Source organism: Gorilla gorilla, chromosome 3, assembly GCF_029281585.2.
Source record: "Gorilla gorilla gorilla isolate KB3781 chromosome 3, NHGRI_mGorGor1-v2.1_pri, whole genome shotgun sequence".
In the NCBI taxonomy this organism is placed as follows: Eukaryota; Metazoa; Chordata; class Mammalia; order Primates; family Hominidae; genus Gorilla; species Gorilla gorilla.
In genome coordinates, this window is record NC_073227.2 from 179,912,425 (window position 1) to 179,933,141 (window position 20,717).

At 40.4% G+C, this 20,717-nt stretch overlaps 2 protein-coding genes and 1 non-coding gene across 10 annotated transcripts in view; 1 reads left to right on the plus strand and 2 right to left on the minus strand.

The window, feature by feature from the left end:
• The window catches only part of FNIP2 (folliculin interacting protein 2), a 138,679-nt gene extending 125,937 nt beyond the window's left edge, over positions 1-12,742 (plus strand). For all 7 annotated transcript variants that reach the window (XM_019025683.4, XM_004040572.5, XM_019025684.4 and 4 more), the window contains 2 exons: positions 432-547; positions 9,154-12,742. In XM_019025683.4, the coding sequence (XP_018881228.4) occupies positions 432-547; positions 9,154-9,232 (195 nt within the window). In that variant the 3' untranslated portion in view covers positions 9,233-12,742. The remainder of the gene's footprint in view (positions 1-431; positions 548-9,153) is intronic.
• The window catches only part of SPMIP2 (sperm microtubule inner protein 2), a 144,342-nt gene that overhangs the window by 3,323 nt on the left and 120,302 nt on the right, over positions 1-20,717 (minus strand). The window contains exon 4 of one of the 2 annotated variants that reach the window (XM_031010219.3): positions 19,844-20,033. In XM_031010219.3, coding sequence (XP_030866079.1) covers positions 19,844-20,033 — 190 coding nt within the window. Of the gene's footprint in view, positions 1-19,843; positions 20,034-20,717 lie in introns of those variants that run through there. The other variant, XM_031010220.3, reaches the window with a different exon arrangement.
• LOC115934463 (small nucleolar RNA SNORD55/SNORD39) lies at positions 14,069-14,138 on the minus strand. The gene has a single exon (XR_004070256.1). It is a non-coding gene; the product is annotated as a small nucleolar RNA SNORD55/SNORD39 (small nucleolar RNA).

Below are 20,717 nucleotides of genomic sequence, written 5' to 3' on the forward strand. Positions count from 1 at the left end.
TACTAAATTATTTATAACAAAAATGCAATTTGCTGTGTGGTTACGTGTAAATTCACATTCTCAATATTGTTTAGCTATAAAAATTATATCAAGGAGTTCTTAATATGGGAAAGGATTATTATAAAGTTTTTTAAAGGCAAGAAACATACTTTTGGAATGATTTCAACTATGAAAAAAATACTTGTTTAAAAAGACTAAAATAATACATACGTAAATCTTAATAGTTAGCAAAAGTAAACTTTGTTTTACAAGAACCTATTCTTATACCTGGTAGTGGTAGGGTTTGAGATGGCTGGTGATTTTTTAAGTGTATTTGAAACTGATGAGATTAAAGCTGTGTAGTTAGAAATGAATTAAGAAAATTCTGACTCTTAAAATATTGGCAGAGATTTGACTTCTAGCCCTCATTGTGAATGTTCTTGGCTTTACAGTGCATCATGCATCTTGAAGATAGACTACAGGAGATGTACCTTAAAAGTAAAATGCTATCTGAATATCTCCGGGGACACACACGAGTCCATGTGAAAGAATTAGGTGTCGTACTGGGGTGAGTTCTGTGAAGTGCCGTCACTTGTCCCTTTGATAGGTATCCCTAGCATTGTACCCACTGACGTGTTTAGCCTGTGTCACCCTAAACCTCAGGCCCTGGTAACCCATCAAAGTATGTGGAGTCCATCAGATACGTGCCTCTGCAGCTCCCCAATGAACAGCATGTTCCATTATCTGATACTGGGTTTCACACCTACAATCAATCGCAGGACTTTAGGCTGGTCGTGCTTTGTTGCTCTTCTCTGTGGATTATCTTATGCTTGAAAAGAAAATTTAATCCCACACTGCCCGTTTCTAGTAACTGAATAAGATGCTGAAGTCACAAGCTGTGGGACATGCAGCAGCAGCTTGTGTTTACATTTCACTTCCTGGAGGAGGAGTAGGTTGGCACATTCCACCTGGTGGCAGGAAAGGCCCTCCTAGGCTTGAGGAGCCTGCCTGCGTGTCTGTGGGGGGACAGTGCTTTCCTTCCTTTATTATAAGCCCACCAAAGAGGAGACTTGTATGTTACTAAAAATGCCTATCATCCTCCAGAGGGTATTTGCCATAACTTCTCTAGGGGAAGTAATTCTGACTTTTGTTTTACTGTCAGCTTGATTTTTCAAAAGAGAACAAAAAGACATTGTACATTTGGGGAACTGTCCCCGCTTATCCATGATGATGATTCCCCTCACTTGGGAGAAGAAAATATTGTTTGTTTATAATGTCGACGTTTAAATTATCTAAGCCTCCTAAGAGACTGGGGCCTTCGTGTTTTCCTTAGATTTCTCATCTTTCACACCCAGAATGTGACGCCTGTGTTGTTTGGCTCTTGGCATTTCCTGTCATAGATTATTCTTACATACTTTATTTACAAAGCATTTCCCCCTTATGAGGTGTTTGCTTTTGCGGTTAACTTGCAACATGTCTCTTTGTCGTTTATGTTTTTGCTTTTGTTTATATCTCTCTACCAGCCTCATACTTCAATCCTGCCTTATTAGTTTTTTTTTTATTATTATTATACTTTTAAATTCTGGGATACATGTGCAAAACGTGCAGGTCTGTTACATAGGTATACACGTGCCATGGTGGTTTGCTGTACCCATCAACCCATCATCTACATTAGGTACTTCTCCTAATGCTATCCCACCCCCAGCCCCCAACCCGCCAAATAGGCCCCGGTGTGTGATGTTCCCCTTCCTGTGTCAGTGTGTTGTCATTGTTCAACTCCCACATATGAGGGAGCACATGCCGTGTTTGGTTTTCTGTTCCTTTGTTGGTTTGCTGAGAATGATGGTTTCCAGCCTCATCCATGTCCCTGCAGAGGACATGAACTCATCCTTTTTATGGTTGCATAGTATTCCATGGTGTATATGTGCCACATTTTCTTTATCCAGTCTATCATTGATGGGCATTTCGGGTGGTTCCAAGTCTTTGCTATTGTGAATACTGCTGCAGTAAACATACATGTGCGTGTGTCTTTATAGTAGAATGATTTATAATCCTTTGGGTATATACCCAGTAATGGGATGGCTGGGTCAGATGGTATTTCTAGTTCTAGATCCTTGAGGAATCGCCCGCCACACTGTTTTCCACAGTGATTGAACTAATTTAGACTCCCATCAACAGTGTAAAAGTGTTCCTATTTCTCCACATCCTCTCAAGCATTTGTTGTTTCCTGACTTTTTAGTGATTGCCGTTCTAACTGGTGTGAGATCGTATCTCATTGTGGTTTTGATTTGCATTTCTCGGATGACCAGTGATGATGAGCTTTTTTTCATGTTTGTTGGCCGCATAAATGTCTTCTTTTGAGAAGTGTCTGTTCATATCCTTTGCCCACTTTTTGATGGGGTTGTTTTTTTTCTTGTAAATTTGTTTAAGTTCTTTGTAGATTCTGGATATTAGCCCTTTATCAGATGGGAAGATGGCAAAAATTTTCTCCCATTCTGTAAGTTGCCTGCTCACTCTGATGATAGTTTATTTTGCTGTGAAGAAACTCTTTAGTTTAATTAGATCCCATTTGTCAATTTTGGCTTTTGTTGCCATTGCTTTTGCTGTTTTAGTCATGAAGTCTTTGCCTATGCCTATGTCCTGAATGGTATTGCCTAGGTTTTCTTCTAGGGTTTTTATGGTTTTAGGTCTTACATTTAAGTCTTTAATCCATCTTGAGTTAATTTTTGTAAAAGGTGTAAGGAAGGGGTCCAGTTTCAGTTTTCTGCATATGGCTAGCCAGTTTTCCCAACACCATTTATTAAATAGGGAATCCTTTCCCCACTGCTTGTTTTTGTCAGGTTTGTCAAAGATCAGATGGTTGTAGATGTGTGGTGGTATTTCTGAGGCCTCTGTTCTGTTCCATTCGTCTGTATATCTGTTTTGGTACCAATACCATGCTGTTTTGGTTACCGTAGCCTTGTTGTATAGTTTGAAGGCAGGTAGCGTGATGCCTCCAGCTTTGTTCTTTTTGCTTAGGATTGCCTTGGCTATGCAGGCTCTTTTTTGGTTCCACATGAAATTTAAAGTAGTTTTTTCCAGTTCTGTGAAGAACATCCATGGGAGCTTGATGGGGATAGCATTGGATCTATAAATTACTTTGGGGAGTATGGCCATTTTCACAATATTGATTCTTCCTATCCATGAGCATGGAATGTTCTTCCATTTATTTGTGTCCTCTCTTATTTCCTTGAGCAGTGGTTTGCAGTTCTCCTTGAAGAGGTCCTTCACATCTCTTGTAAGTTATATTACTAGGTATTTTATTCTCTTTGTAGCAATTGTGAATAGGAGTTCACTCATGATTTGGCTCTCTGTTTGTCTGTTATTGGTGTATAGGAACGCATGTGATTTTTGCACATTGATTTTGTATCCTGAGACTTTGCTGAAGTTGCTTATCAACTTAAGGAGATTTTGGGCTGAAATGTTGGGGTTTTCCAAATATACAATCATGTCACCTGCAAACAGAGACAATTTGACTTCCTCTCTTCCTATTTGAATACGCTTTATTTCTTTCTCTTGCATGATTGTCCTGGCCAGAACTTCCAATACTATGTTGAATAGTTGAATAGGAGTGGTAAGAGAGAGCATCCTTGTCTTGTGCTGGTTTCCAAAGGGAATTCTTTCAGTTTTTGCCCATTCAGTATGATATTGGCTGTGGGTTTGTCATAAATAGCTCTTATTATTTTGGGATACGTTCCATCAATACCTAGTTTATTGAGAGTTTATAGCTTGAAGGGGTGTTGAGTTTTGTCGAAGGCCTTTTCTGCATCTATTGAGATAATCATCTGGTTTTTGTCACTGGTTTTGTTTATGCGATGGATTACCTTTATTGATTTGTGTATGTTGAACCAGTCTTGCATCCCAGGGATGAAGCCAGCTGGATCATGGTGGATAAGCTTTTTGATGTGCTGCTGGATTCAGTTTGCCAGTGTTTTATTGAGGTTTTTTGCATTGATGTTCATCAGGGATATTGGCCTGAAATTTTCTTTTTTTGTTGGGTCTCTGCCAGGTTTTGCTTTCAGGATGATGCTGGCCTGGCCTCATAAAATGAGTTAGGCAGAAGTCCCTCTTTTTCTATTGTTTGGAATAGTTTCAGAAGGAATGGTACCAGCAACTCTTTGTACCTCTGGTAGAATTTGGCTGTGAATCCATCTGGTCCTGGACATTTTTTGGTTGGTAGGCTATTAATTACTGCCTCAATTTCAGAACTTGTTATCAGTCTATTTAGGGATTTGACTTCTTCCTAGTTTAGACTTGGGAGGGTGTATGTGCCCAGGAATTTATCCATTTCTTCTAGATTTTCTAGTTTATTTGCATAGAGGTGTTTATAGTATTCTCTGATGGTAGTTTGTATTTCTGTGGGATCAGTGGTGATCTCCCCTTTATCATTTTTTGTTGCATCTATTTGAATATTCTCTCCTTTCTTCTTTATTAGTCTGGCTAGCGGTCTATTTTGTTGATCTTTTCAAAAAACCAGCTCCTAGATTCATTGATTTTTTGAAGGGTTTTTTGTGTCTCTATCTCCTTCAGTTCTGCTCTGATCTTAGTTATTTCTTGTCTTCTGCTAGCTTTTGAATTTGTTTGCTCTTGCTTCTCTAGTTCTTTTAATTGTGATGTTAGGGTGTCGATTTTAGATCTTTCCTGCTTTCTCTTGTGGGCATTTAGTGCTATAAATTTCCCTCTAAACACTGCTTTAAATGTGTCCTAAAGATTCGGGTACACTGTGTCATTGTTCTCATTGGTTTCAAAGAACTTTTATTTCTGCCTTCATTTCGTTATGTACCCAGTAGTCATTCAGGAGCAGGTTGTACAGTTTCCATGTAGTTGTGTGGTTTTGAGTGAGTTTCTTAATCCTGAGTTCTAATTTGATTGCACTGTGGTCTGAGAGACTGTTATGATTTCCATTCTTTTGCATTTGCCGAGGAGTGTTTTACTTCCAATTTTGTGGTCAATTTTAGAATAAGTGTGATGAGGTGCTGAGAAGAATGTACATTCTGTTGATTTGGGGTGGAGAGTTCTGTAGATGTCTATTAGGTCTGCTTGGTCCAGAGCTGAGTTCAAGTCCTGAATACCCTGTTAATTTTCTGTCTCGTTGATCTAATATTGACAGTGGGGTGTTAAAGTCTCCCATTATTATTGTGTGGGAGCCTAAGTCTCTTTGTAGCTCTTTAAGAACTTGCTTTATGAATCTGGGTCCTTCTGTATTGGTTGCATGTAGATTTAGGATAGTTAGCTCTTCTGGTTGCATTGATCCCTTTACCATTATGTAATACCCTTCTTTGTCTCTTTGATCTTTGTTGGTTTAAAGTCTGTTTTATCAGGACTAGGACTACAACTCCTACTTTTTTTCACTTTCCATTTGCTTGTAGATCTTCCTTCATCTCTTTATTTTGAGTCTGTGTGTGTCTTTGCATGTGAGATGGGTCTCCTGAATACAGCACAATCATGGGTCTTGACTCTTTATCCAATTTGCCAGTCTGTGTCTTTTAATTGGGGCATTTAGCCCGTATTTGATTTAAGGTTAATATTGTTATGTGTGAATGTGATCCTGTCATTATGATGCTAGTTGGTTTTTTTGCCCGTTAGTTGATGCAGTTTCTTCATAGTGTTGATGGTCTTTACAATTTGGTATGTTTTTGCAGTGGCTGGTACCTCTTTTTCCTTTCCATGTTTAGTGCTTCCTTCAGGAGCTCTTGTAAGGCAGGCCTGGTGGTGACAGAATCTCTCAGCATTTGCTTGTCTGTAAAGGATTTTATTTCTCCTTTGCTTGTGAAGCTTAGTTTGGCTGGATATGAAATTCTGGGTTAAAATTTTTTTTTTTTTTTTTTGAGACAGAGTCTCACTCTGTCGCCCAGGCTGGAGTGCAGTGGCGTGATCTCGGCTCACTGCAACCTCCGCCCCTCCAGGTTTAAGCAATTCTCTGCCTCAGCGTCCAGAGTAGCTGGGATTACAGGCATGTGCCACGAAAATTCTTCTAAGAATGTTGAATATTGGCCCCCACTCTCTTCTGGCTTGTAGGGTTTCTGCAGAGATCTGCTGTTAGTCTGATGGGCTTCCCTTTGTGGGTAACCTGACCTCTCTCTCTGGCTGCCCTTAACATTTTTTCCTTCATTTCAACCTCCATGAATCTGACCATTATGTGTCTTGGGGTTGCTCTTCTCGAGGAGTATCTTTGTGGTGTTCTCTGTATTTCCTGAATTTGAATGTTGGCCTGAATTTGAATTTGAATCTTGCTAGGTTGGGGACATTCTCCTGGATAATAACCTGAAGTGTGTTTTCCAACTTGGTTCCATTCTCCCTGTCACTTTCAGGTATACCAATCAAACGTACATTTGGTCTTTTCACATAGTCTCATATTTCTTGGAGGCTTTGTTCGTTTCTTTTCATTTTTTCTGTAATCTTGTCTTCACACTTTATTTCATTAAGCTGATCTTCAATCTCTGATAGCCTTTCTTCCGCTTGATTGATCCAGCTATTGATACTTGTGTATGCTTCATGAAGTTCTCGTGCTGTGTTTTTCAGCTCCATCAGGTCATTTATGTTCTTCTCTAAGCTAGTTATTCTAGTTAGCAATTCACCTAACCTTTTTTCAAGGTTCTTAGCTTCCTTGCATTGGGTTAGAACATGCTTCTTTAGCTCAGAGGAGTTTGTTATTACCCACCTTCTGAAGCCTACTTCTGTCAATTCATCAAACTCAATTCTCCATCCAGTTTTGTTCCCTTGCTGGTGAGGAGTTGTGATCCTTTGGAGGAGAGAGGCATTCTGGTTTTTTGAATTTTCAGCCTTTTTGCCCAGGTTTCTCCCCATCTTCATGGATTTATCTACCTTTGGTCTTTTACGTTGGTGACCTTCGGATGGGATCTCTGAGTGGACGTCCTTTTTGTTGATGTTGATGTGGCTGTTTTCTGCTTGTTAGTTTTCCTTCTAACAGGCCTGTCTGCGGCAGGTCTGCCGTGGTTTGTTGGAGGTCCATTACAGACCCTGTTTGCCTGGGTATCACCAGCGGAGGCTGTAGAACAGCAAAGATTACTGCCTGTTCCTTCCTCTGGAAGCTTCGTCCCAGAGGGGCACCCACCAGATTCCAGCCAGAGCTCTCCTGTATGAGGTTCTGTCGGCCCCTACTGGGAGGTGTCTCCCAGTCAGGATACACAGGGGTCAGGGATCCACTTGAGGAGGCAGTCTGACCCTTAGCAGAGCTCAAACACTGCGTGGGGGATCCACTGCTGTCTTCAGAGTTATCAGGCAGGGATGTTTAAGTCTGCTGAAGCGGTGCCTACAGCCGCCCCTTCCCCCAGGTGCTCTGTCCCAAAGAGATGGGGGTTTTATCTATAAACCCCTAACTGGGGCTGCTGCCTTTTTTTTAGAGATGCCCTGCCCAGAGAGGAGGAATCTAGAGAGGCAGTCTGGCCCCAGTGGCCTTGCTGAGAGCTGCAGTGGGCTCCGCCCAGTTTGAACTTCCAGGCGGCTTTGTTTACACTGTGAGGCTAAACCGCTTACTCAAGTCTCAGCAATGGCGGATGCCCCTCCGCCAACCAACCTCAAACGTCCCAGGTCGACCTCAGACTGCTGTGCTGGCAGTGAGAATTTCAAGCCAGTGGATCTTAGCTTGCTGGCTCTGTGGGCATGGGACCCACTGAGCCAGACCACTAGGCTCCCTGGCTTCAGCCCCCTTTCCAGGGGAGTGAACTGTTCTGTCTCGCTAGCATTCCGGGTGCCACTGAGGTATGGAAAAAAAACTCTTGCAGCTAGCTCAGTGTCTGCCCAAATGGCCGCCCAGTTTTGTGCTTGAAACCCAGGGCCCTGATGGTGTACACACCAAAGGGAATCTCCTGATCTGTGGGTCATGAAGACCATGGGAAAAGTGTAGTATCCAGAATGCAGTGCAGATATTGAGTTCCTCATGGCTTCCCTTGGGTAGGGGAGACAATTCCCTGAACCCTTTCACTTCCCAAGTAAGGCAACACCCCACCCTCCTTCTACTTGCCCTCTGTGGGCTGCACCCAGTGTCCAGCCACTCCCAGTGAGATAAGCCGGGTACATCAGTTGGAAATACAGAAATCATCCACCTTCTGCGTCGATCTTGCTGGGAGCTGCAGACCAGAGCTGTTCCTATTCGGCCGTCTTGCCTTATTAGATTTTCCATTGCCAAATGTGTACCTTACATTTCAAGGACTTTACCCCATCCTTGACCCTTACAGGTGTGCATCAACACGTGTAATCATAAGCTTTTATTCCCCTTTGCACTCATCTCTAGGTGCTCTTAGTGCATTATTAGTGGACTCACGTTCATCCTTCCTTTATCCCCTTCCTCCCGTAGTCAGGGCCAGTAGCACTAAAAGTACTAGAGAACTTCTGTGCACTCTGAAATCAGATCTGTATGTAGCATTACTGGAGAAGGACTAGAAAACTCCATGAGGTAATGCCAGATACTATTTTATTTTTACTTTGAGGAATTCAAGGGTAAGGATTAGGACATAGTCCACAAACTGAAACAGTTAAATTTTTTTTTTTCATGACACCTGGCATCATTTTTAGCCAGTGCCCATACTGTATCCACCTCTGCTGTAAGAGAGCAGCCAAAGCTGTGTCCATGTGAAACCATGATGTCTCTTAACCCATTACCTTTTAGTGTCACTTTGCTCTCAGAATCTTGTGGCTTAAATGCTCAGTGAGGATCCCAGTATAAACTTTGAACAAATTCCCAATGTTTTTTAAGAAATTGCTACCATCACCATTTTTCTAAGACCAATTTGAACTTAGGTGAAAAATCAGTATGCATTTAGAAGTGTTGACTGGAAGAATGAGTTTATAATGGAGAAAACCTTGAAGTATGATACAATGAAGTTATATAGGGAATACAGGAAAGTTAGAAAGTCTGGTGACCCCTGCCAAGGGAAAAAGAGCTTTATGTCCACACATAGGCACAACACACTTCCTGTATTTCTCTCCCTTTGCCTCCCTGTTCAGTGTCCACTGGAATATTTTATTAAAAGAGTAAGTTTATTATCCTTCCATCTGTTTTGCTTTTTCATTAGTTTTAAATGATAATCTATCAAACTTAGTACCTAGAAATAATACTTTCTCATAAAACCATGCTCTTTTAAAGTAATATTCTTTTCTTTTCTCAATATTCAGGATTGAATCCAACGACCTGCCTCTGTTGACTGCTATTGCCAGTACTCATTCTCCTTATGTGGCTCAAATACTCTTATAAGCTAAAGCTCAGGACAGTTCTTCCTTGGAAGAAAAAAATCAAATTCTCAACTGAAGGAGAAAGGAATAAGCTCTCTGTGATGTCAAAAGCATGAGAAGAGCAAACAGAAACAGTCATTCCACCTTTTTGTTTTGTGTTTTTGCTGTCAAGCTGATGCTTCATTGAAGACTTAGGTTTACTTGACATAATAGCATTTGTGATTGTCGTGAACACTTTAGGCCATTGGTTACCCATGAATCAACAAAGAAACTGACCTTTTTGGTAGGAGGAAACATAAGCACTAAACACTAAGCTGTTGCAACAGATTGCCTTGTGCTGTTTGGGCAGAATAAAGACGAGTGACTTGAGTGGGGTGGTCAGCAGTGTACATAATATTCCAGTAGGAAACTGCTTCCGAGTTTAAGCATGAGCTCCCCAAACTGGAGAAAACATATTTTGCTATTCTGAGACAACAATCAGAATACAGACTTTGGATTCCAGGTCACAGTTTGCTTTTTACACAAGGTAAAGCAAAGAAAGCCACATTGTGCCATCTTCAGCTCCAGTGGCTTTAGCAGTGACTGTTTTTGACATAAAACATGTAAGAGAATTGCTTGTTGGGAAGAGTGCTTTAGGGACCCACTGTTTTCATTTCTTCTTGGAGTTTACCTTGTTTCAGATGCAGCCACGGGTAGGTCAGAGATGGATTGTTGGTGCAATAAACCCAAGAATCAATGTAGCCTCTTAATCCCATCAAGATGTAGTTTGTAGCAGCAAAGTGTACAGTCTGAAACCATATGTTTTATCCTTATATTTTAGAGCTTTCAGCAGCCTTTTTAAGAGAGGCCACTTACCAAAGTTATTTCTATAAGCTCAAGAGTGTTTCGGTTGGTAAGTTCTTCCAGCTGAAGCCACTTTTTCCTTATAGTTAATACAAATGACTATTTTTACTTTAAAAGGCACAGCTGTCCTGGTGGGAAATGAAACCCGCAACAGTTCAGGATGACTAATGAAAGCAATTAGCTTGAACATTTAGAAAAAATTCATATATGATCTAAATTTTTATATTATCATTTCTGTGCCTTCTAATTCCTGCATCCTTTTCAAAACATCTTTCCAGAAATTAACTTACACATTGTATAAAACCGACCAAAATGATTTCCTAAAGTTCATGCAAAAAAAAAAAAAAAAAAAAAAACAACCTAATTTTCTGTTAATATAAAAGAAACTTTAGTTTACTGACCGTGAAACAGACTATGTACTGACATCCAGGGTAAAGTAAAAGACTTTTAAATATCAGTCATTAAAGGACAGGAGCTAAGCTAGCAAAGCAAAACATCTTTAGCACTTTGCAGATCTCAAGCAGTTAACCAGGCTCTGATTCCCTTCCACTGTTTTATGAATTAATTCCAGTTCTTTTCATGTATCTTTGAACCTAAGAATATGAAGTAATTTCCCTATTAGGGACTAGAATGACTTCAGTTTTTTCATTTGATAAAAATCAGAACTGCTACCTTTCCCTTTAATGATGCAAAATGTAGATGAGTGCATTAAGGTTTGTAAGATCTTTATCATTTTATGTCATTCATTGAAAATTGAAATGTTCATTCTTTTTAATGTTTTCCTATTTCCTTTTGCCTAGCATTTGACTTTGGTGTTTTAAGTTCTGTAGTTCCATGACATCATTGTTTGCTGTTATGTTACAGAGAGAGAAGGAACCTCACCTGTGGCTCAGCACACCTCACATCCGTTTCTCATTACGTGTAAATAAACTGTCAGAGCTGATGTTACAGCTTTTACAGTTTAAAGCATTCCCCTCGTCTCTAGTTCCTTTTTTCTTGTTTACATGTTTTGGGCACTTTCCCTCATTCACCACCTTCCAGGGTTTCCTAGAAAATAACTTGTTACAAAATCAGTTCAATTCTAATGTGGACATAGTGGCATGTTCATAATTAGACCCATGTAGGGGACACTGAGCTTTAAATCGTTGATTCTAAACTCTATACATTAAAAAAATTCAGCCCAGGCCCCTCAAAGCCTGAGAAAATTTAATTTGCTCTTAATCTAATGTTCCAAAACTCACTCTTGGAAAAATGCCTGTTGGAAAACTACAGGTGGGTCACATGTGGGGGCTGTCTCCGTGACACTCAGGATTCCAGTCAGAACCTAATCCTCATATCTGTTGCCTACAAAAATAGACCAAGAATGTTGCTGCTCTTTTATAATCCTTTAAATATTTAACATTCAAGTTTTCTTTGTCTTAAATTCAGCCTCTTCCTAAAAGCAAAAAAGAAAAAAAAAAAAACCTCACAGAATTGTGTTGAGATCCACCGCTCACACGCCGTACACCACCCAGTGGCTTCATTCTGGCTTAGCCGCAGAGGCAAGAAAGGGACCCCACTTGCTCCCATGCCCACCTCAAGAAAAAACATAAAACAATTTTTTTAAAAAAAGAAAAGAAATCTACCTCAGTTGACAGGATTCCACCTTTAGGGTTTCTTCAACTTTTAAGTCTTACCTGTTGAGTGTAACTTTTGTAGCATCTTGCTTTTCCAAGCAAGCTAGTGAGGCATGACAGAGCAGAAGTCTGTAAATGTCCCTGTGATGGACCTCTTTCTAGCATGTTGCAGTTTTATTTTTAATAAGTTGATAAGTGAAATGAATGTAAAGGTAATTGTGTACGTTTTAGACATGACAATGAAAATTTAAAATGTAGCTTCCATACTTGTGCATAATTCCAAAGTATTTTATTTTTTATCAGTGTTAAATAGCTTTTTGTACAGGCTTCAATCCATTTTTCGAAGTGTGCTGTTTTTTAATGAAAGTAACTATAATCTTTTCACATCCCATGGAACTGCCGTTTACACATTGCAACTTTTTAAACTTAACCATATTTTTCAAAATTAACGTTTTTGGAGGGAGAAAAATCCCCGCTTGCTAAATGATACTAAACCGTTGTTTGGGCTCTTATAATTAGGTCCTGAGATTTTATAAAAATTTAGCCTGTAGCTTTTTAGGTTCTTCACTAGAGTTGGTTGTACATAAAAATAAAGAATATAAAGTATCCCAAAATTCTTTTAAAGTCTGGATTTTTCCGCTAATATGTACTTTAGAGAATATTTTGTTCATGCATACTTTCATGTTAAATTGAAAATGTCTTCAGCTTCTCTTGGTAAATGTGAACCATTTGTTTTTTATTGTGCTTGGGGGAGAGGGTATTTTAATATAATTTTTGCCTAAATCAAGCAGTCCCCTCTGAATGTTAATTTTTAAATGTCAAAATATGATGAACCATATATCTTGAAAGTGAGATTGCAATATGCTTAAACTTAAGTGGTATTTCAAAAACGAGAAAATTCTGGAATTTGTCATTTGAAGCTCCATAAGAGAAATTGATAGGACTTCGTTTTTGATCAGTCTGAATAGATACCAATGTCATTGTGTGGGAATTTTTTTTAACTTGTTTATGTATTATTTTGATCCATTTTTCTGTGGCATTTGGTGCAATAAAACTTTTGAATTTATCTTGAACATTTTCCTGGTGCTGCATGCGATTTGTTATATTTAATAAAATGTAGAGGTCTCATTTCTAATAATTCATGCTGAAAACAAGCTGATTATTTATCTCAGTGGTTTTTAACCGGGGTGTTTTGGAAATGCAGGGACATTTTTGGTTAGCATAATGACAGGTTAGGGTTACTGGCACAGAGAGGCTGGGGGCTCAGATGGTAGGCGAGAGGTCCTGCACCATGTGAGACAGCCCCATGGGATGAGGACTTGTCCCACCCACCTCCTGTGTAACCCTCAAATGTCCTGCTGGACATTTATATGGCTAAAAAAGCCTGTTTATAATTAAGCAGATAATTCTGCTATACATAAAAAACACAATGTATTTTTACATGATTTTTGTATATAATGCATTCTCCAGGAATGCAATTGGTGTATACATTGAGGGAAGATTTTTACTTTGTAAGATTTAGAATTTTAGCAAGCAGTGGTCACTTGGTCTTTACCAAGAATTGATATACTTTTGGAAAACTGCGTTTCCAATGGTAACATAGTTTGGTAGCTATGGTACCCATGGAATTTGAGTCACCAATACAGCACATCTCTATCAGTCTTCATTTGTAGCCCCTGCATTCATGAAGACTCTGTATATAGATGCCTACTTCATTATATTTTTTGAGATGGGGTTTTGCTCTTATTGCCCAAGCTGGAGTGCAATGGTGCAATCTCGGCTCACTGCAACCTCCGCCTCCTGGGTTCAAGTGATTCTCCTGCCTCAGCCTCCCAAGTAGCTGGGGTTACAGGCATGCGCCACCACACCTGGCTAATTTTTTGTATTTTTAGTAGAAACGAGGTTTCACCATGTTAGCCAGGCTAGTCTTGAACTCCTGACCTCAGGAGATCTGCCCACCTCAGCCTCCCAAAGTGCTGGGATTACAGGCGTGAGCCACTGTGCCTGGCCAACTTCATTATATTTTCTAATCTACTGCCCCAATATTTATGTATTAAAGTAGTATTATAAATTACTTTTAAATTTCTTTTAAATTACAGTATAATAGGGCATTATATTGGTATGATATAAATTGAGTATATTTGTAAATTTTATTTTAGGTTAATAAAGGGGGCATTACAAAATATTTGCTCTGAAAAGGGATGATGTCCACAGATATATTTGTTCTCAGGAAAAAATATGCCACTGAGAGCAACTGTTGGTACCAACATAATGCCATACTGAGTTATGTTATCTTAAAGACTTGGGGGAAAGTTACAGTAGATATTTCAAAATCCTTTCTGATAAATGAAAATTTCAAGTGTTTTTCCCTGAAGCTTTTTTTTTTTTTTTCCTTTTCGTGCATGTTCAGCTCTCCAAGGATGGCTTCCCTGCTGTGTACTCAGGTGAAACAGCTTTAAAATCATGCCATTGATAAAAGGATTTAAACGCACGTGCACACCACAGTGCTTTTTGGTTCCCTAGTGCCTGGACCGTTCTGTCAGACGCTTTCTGTATGTTACCTCACTTAATCCTCACAATGGATGAGAGGGGCACTGTGATGGTTTTTTTTTAAGAGACAGGGTCTCACTTTGTCACCAGGATGGAGTACAGTGGCATGATCATAGCTCACAGTAACCTCAAACTTCTGGCCTCGAGTATCCTCCTGCCTCAGCCTCTCAAGTACCGGGGACTACAGGCATGCACCAACACACCCAGCTAATTTTTTTTTTTTAAATTTGGGGCTGGACGCAATGGCTCACGCCTGTAATCCCAGCACTTTGGGAGGCTGAGGCGGGCAGATCACGAGGTCAGGAGATCGAGACCATCCTGGCTAACACGGTGAAACCCTGCCTCTACGAAAAATACAAAACATTAGCCGGCCGTGGTGGCACGCGCCTGTAGTCCCAGCTACTCAGGAGGCTGAGGCAGGAAAATTGTTTGAACCTGGGAGGCGGAGGTTGCAGTGAGCTGAGATTGTGCCACTGCACTCCAGCCTGAGCAACAGTGAGACTCCATCTCAAAAAAAAAAACAAAAAAAATTTTGTAGAGACACGGTCTCACTCTGTTGCCCAGGCTGGTCTTGAACTCTGGGCCTTACATGACCCTCCTGCCTCAGCTTCCCAAAACCGTTGGGATTACAGGCATAAGCCACCAGGTCTGGCCTGTGATGGTTAATTTTATGTGTCATCTTGGCTAGGCAATAGTAATCAGGTATTTAGTCAAACACCAATCTGGATGATGCTGTGCAGGTATTTTTTTTCCTTTTTTTTCGAGACGGAGTTTTGCTCTTGTTGCCCAGGCTGGAGTGCAATGGCACGTTCTTGGCTCACTGCAACCTCTGCCTCCTGGGTTCAGGCGATTCTCCTGCCTCAGCCTTCCTGAGTAGTTGGGATTACAGGCATGCACCACCACGCCAGCTAATTCTGTATTTTTAGTAGAGATGGGGTTTCCCCATGTTGGTCAGGCTGGTCTTGAACTCCCGACCTCAGATGATCTGCCCGCCTCGGCCTCCCAAAGTGCGGGGATTACAGGCATGAGCCACCACTCCCAGCCCAGTGCTGTGCAGGTATTTCTTAGGTGAGATTAATATTTAAGTCAGTGGACCCTGAATAAAGCTATTTATCCTCCATAATGTGGGTGGGCCTCATTCAACCTGTTGAAGGTCTTAAGAGAAAGACTGAAGATCCCCCAGGGAGAGAGAATTCTGCCTGAAAACTGCCTTCAGGCTGGAGCTGCAACATCAGTTTCTCCCAGGGTCGCCATCCTGTTGGCTCACCCTGCTGCGTTTGGATTTGCCAACTTCCACAATCACAGGAGCCAACTCCTAAAAATAAACACCCCTCCCTGGCTCTTGCTCTCCTACATGCACAACACACACATCATTGGTTATGTTTCTCTGGAGAACCCTGACTGATACAGATACTTAGGAGATCAGTCCAATGATATGGTATGATAACCCAAAATGGAGTTGAGTAGGATCAGAAAATGGTCATTCCAAGTTACAGGAAGTAGACTTTCATGCAAATATCTTTAACATCATAAACAGTACCAACTTAAGAGTTATCCCATAAAGGCTGACATAGATGTCACATAGTCTCTGAATATGTGTTGCAAAGAATTGGAAAACAACCCTCTGAGAAGGAAGGAGGTAACATTTCGTTGAAAGTGGTGGAAAGGCCCGGCGCGGTGGCTCATTCCAGTGCCTGTAATCCCAGCTACTCAGGAGGCTGAGGCAGGAGAATCACTTGAACCCAGGAGGCGGAGGCTGCAGTGAGCCAAGATTGTGCCACTGCACTACAGCCTGGGCAACAGAGCGAGACTCCGTCTCAAATAAATAAATAAATAAATTAATTAATTAATTAAATAAAAGCCCAGCCCTGTGCACTCCAGTGACCCAGCTGATTCATCTTCTCCAGCCTCATCACCAGATAATTCTGTGTTCTATATTCCAGCCACATTGAACCACATGTACTTCCCCAAAGGTGCTAGGTTATTGTCTTTGCCCTGTCTGTTCTTCCTAGAATAGACTTCCCTCATCAAGTCCCCCCTGTTCCTAGCACAAAATTCAATTCATTGTCAAATCCTCCAGCACCTTGCTACTCAAGGTCCTCAGACCAGCAACCACTAACTGCATTTCCTGGGAGCTTGACAGAAATGCAAAATCTCAAACCCCATTTCAGACCTACTGAATCATAATCTGCATCTTAACATGATCCCCAAGTGATTTGCATGACCTTTAAAATTTGAGAATACTGCTCTCAAACTCGAGTGGATGAGGAAAAGAATGTATCAGTCACTGAGACTGAAGTCTGTGTTTTGGAATGAAGGGGGACAATGAGAATATTTGCCAGCAAAGAAATGAAATAGAAATGAATTACGTTAAAAGTGTCTATCATATGCACGTAAATTATACAATGCATATGACATATGCATTGTATGAAGGAAAAAAACTACCAGAAATCCAGAAGGGGAAAATAATGAATGTATTATTGTATGAAGGAAATGTATAATAATAAATAATGAATGTATTATTGTATGAAGGAAAAAAACAACCAGAAATCCAGAAGGGGAAAATAATGAATGGAATAGAAGATAGAACTTAAGAGACATTTTGTGATTTAAGAAGAGAGATTAGGGCATTATAGAAGAAGTGGTTTAGAGACTTGCTCAATGGATTTCCAAAAGTATTTTCAAGAGCATTTTTGGGTAAATGTATATAAGAATGATACATACTGTTAAATCTCATAAATTGTACTTTTTAGAAACATTGTAATTAAGCTCTCTAACCTTAAGTTTATACATGGAAAACCAAACTCAAAGCATGGATATAAAATATTCCCATTTTCAACCATCTATTTTGATGGGAAAGCTTATGATACTGTCTATAGGTTTAAGCTTTTAAAATTTCCCCCAAGTCGCCCAGTAACACAGACAAATTTCTACTTAAGAGACTTTCAGTGCATGGTTCTGATTCTTGTCGTGTAAGAATGGAAAATGTGTTGGCATCTCAAGTAAGAATAGTAATGATAGCCACTCACTGGGGGCTATGTGTGAGGCACTGCGTTGGAGGCTTTTCACATGTGGTATTCATTATTTGCTTTCAAATATATAAGAACATTTGTTCCAATTTATTTTCCCTAAAGAGGATTCATGTAAAAGAGAGGGGGGTTGAGTATTTATTGAGGCATCCACACAAATTCTGCAGGACAGTCCAAAAAATGGATTTGTGGGACGAGTATCTAAAGTAACTCTGGAAACTTAGAAGAAAGCCTCATTGATAAAAAGATAAATTATTTTGAATGATTCAGTATTTTGTTTATTTCTGGAATGGAAGGGGTATGACCAAGTGCTCAACTACTCTCAGGAATAATGGGTTAAACCGACCTCAGGTGCCTCTTGATGTGATGCACTGAGCATGAGGCAACGTCACTTATCTGGGATTCCTGACAAAAACACGTAACCTGAACCCACTCATGAGGAAACATCAGACAAGCCCATACTGAAAGATTCAGAACTGGCCTGGATTCCTCAAAAATGTCCGTGTTATAAAAGACCAGAGTGAGGAACTCCTCCACATTGAAGGGGACTAAAGAGACGTGATAACTCCATGTAATACATGGTCCTAGACTGAATCCTGGATCAGAATATTACAAAGGTCGTCAGTTAATACTTTTTGTTATTGCTGTTGTTGTTGTTATTTTTTAAGACAGTCAGGCTCTCTGTCACGCAGGCTGGAGTGCAGTGATGCAATCATAGCTCACTGCAGACTTGCAGACCTGTGATCGAGCAAGCCTCCCACCTCAACCTCCTGAGTAGCTGGGATTACAGGCGTGCACCACCACCCCTGCCTAATTTTTTATATTTTTTGTAAAGATGGGGTCTCACTATGTTGCCCAGGCTGCTCTCAAACTTGGGCTCAAGTGATTCTTCCACCTCAGCCTCCCAAAGTGCTGGGATTATAAGTGTGAACCACCACCATCTGCTATTTAGTAAAATTTGACTATGAACTTTAGATTAGATAATAATACTCTATCAATGTTAAATTTCCTGAATCTTATAAATTGTACTGTGGTTATGTGAGACAGCATCCTTGTTCTTAGGAAATACACCCTGAAATATTTAGGAGTAAAGGGTCTAGCCTGTAGACCATTTATTCCACAGGGTCTGTGCCTGTAGTCCTAGCTACTCAGGAGGCTGAGGTGGGAGGATTGTTTGAACCCAGGAGTTCAAGGCTGTGGTGCGCTATGGTTGTGCCTATGAATAGCCAATGCACTCCAGCCTGGGCAACATAGTGAGACCCCCATATCTTAAAAAAAAAAAAAAAAGACAAGAGAAGTTGGGGGGCATCATGTCTGCAACTTGCACTCAAATGGTGTAAGAGAGAGAGGAAGAAAGCGAACAAAAAAGCAAATAAAATTAACAACAGATGGGGCTGGGGAAAGAGTATATCGAGTTCTTAGAGCTGTTGTTACAACATGCTCTACAAATTTGAAATCAAAATAAGAAGTCTTTTAACAGATTTTTTAATGCAAAAAATATTTCAACTGGATTTGGCGAATGATAGAGGCGTTTGGGATAATTTAGTCTGTAATAGCTCTAATCTGACACAAAATTAGTTCAGTGACAGAAAGTAACTAATCCAAGCCCTCCTCCACACACACTGCAATAAATCATTTCACTTGGACCCATCTCAAAATTCAGACTACATTGAAATGTTAGATGTCGAACTGTTCCCTTTTTCAATATGAAGTATTCCTAAGGTCAGGATCTACTGAGGAGGACAGCTAAGTCTCCTGCCATCACAGAATGTCTCAAATAGACATAATGGCTTGCTGATGAATCAGATCTCTGGCAACAGAGGGTGAGTAATATTCTAGTGAATTGGCAAGATTCTCCAAAAGAGCAAGAAGTCTTTTTATGTGTAGGGAACAGGAGTCTCTGAATGGGCCTGAGCTATTCTATTCCTTTTTCTAGCATGGAAATCTGCTGTCAAACTCTATTGAAAAACTGGACGCCTGCAAAGTTCATTGTGCTGTGGGATTAGACAGAAAGCTATTATTGGCGAATGGTTTGTACACAGACCTCAGGAAATAGTTGTTGAATATATACTTCCACATTCTTTAATTCTCCTCCTAACCCTATAAAATATTCAAAACAGATACCAAAATCCCCATTTTACTTATAAAAACCCATACAGGGAAATTATGCAACTTGCCCAAGATTCCATAAATAGTTTAGGGGACAACCTAGAATTCAAACGGGTATAAGCTTACTCTGCTAACCAGTTTGTGAGGTTTTGAGTGGAGTTACAGATTTACCTCCATTTCACAAACGGTGCTTTCTCAGCTCTTGGAACTCACAGGGGTCGCCATTCTCTCGAGGTTAAACCTAGTGATAAGAAATTCTGAGGACACAACCTCTTGTTTTCTTTAACTATAAAAGGGGAATAATGCCTACTTACCCACTGAATAAACATCACTGTGGCAATCCAGTATAAATTACAAAATGCTTCGATAGGTTAAAAAAAGCTACAAAACTGATTATTAGTATTACTATGAGAAACCTGTCCCTGATTTATATGTTAAAGCAGCCTGACTTTTTCTATGACGATTTAGAAAAGCAAAACATCATACCTTTTCCTTTTTTGGTAGCTTCGGCAGCTTAGGTGGTTTGGAAGCTCTTGGCAATGATGACTTACACTGCCTAACAAGAATAGCCCATTTGGAATTTCTCTGATCAGTGTCCTCGAAAGCACTCATATGCCAGGCAAAAGAAGCACGACTCTGTTTTCCTTGCATATCCAGGACATGAGGTTTTGGTTGCCTGGAATAGGAACAAATTGGTTCTGAAATGGAAAAGATATAGAAACAAGGCCACCAGTTTTCAGATAGTTGAGATTTGTCTGTTTTTCTAGTAATTTAAGGTGATTCTAGCCATGTGGCTTAGGAAAGCTGAAGACCTGACCCATCCTGGGAAGTTTCTGAACTCTCTCCACTCTACATCACTGGACTGCTAGAGATCCAAAGAACCACCCCCCGGATGGACACCTATCTATGAAGCTTGTTGATGAATGCACTACTCTCCTTTCAGAGCCAAGCATGGAAGATGCTGTGAAGCTGAAGGTGATATGCTAACGCTGAGGCTTCACGAGACCCATGTGATCTCCTGAAGGACATGGCCTATCCATTTTGAGGTCTCATGGACATTCAGGAAAACACCAGCTTTTCTATTCCAAGCTCTGGCTTTGCACTGCATTTTAGAGGAAAGATCTAAGCTTCTTCCTCTTTCCCTGGTGAGATCCTTGGCTAAGTTCTAACAACCCTAAATTAGAACATTATCTCAGCCCTGCCTTTCCATTATAAAAGGCTGACTCTGGGGAACAGACAGAAACAGGATTGTAAGGGTAGGGATTTGCCAACTCATTTGGAAAGCTGTTGTTGCTTAGAGAGCCTCTTGGGACTTCTTATTCACCATCCTTCCACCTGGGCTGCAAGAGCTCCTTGGGGA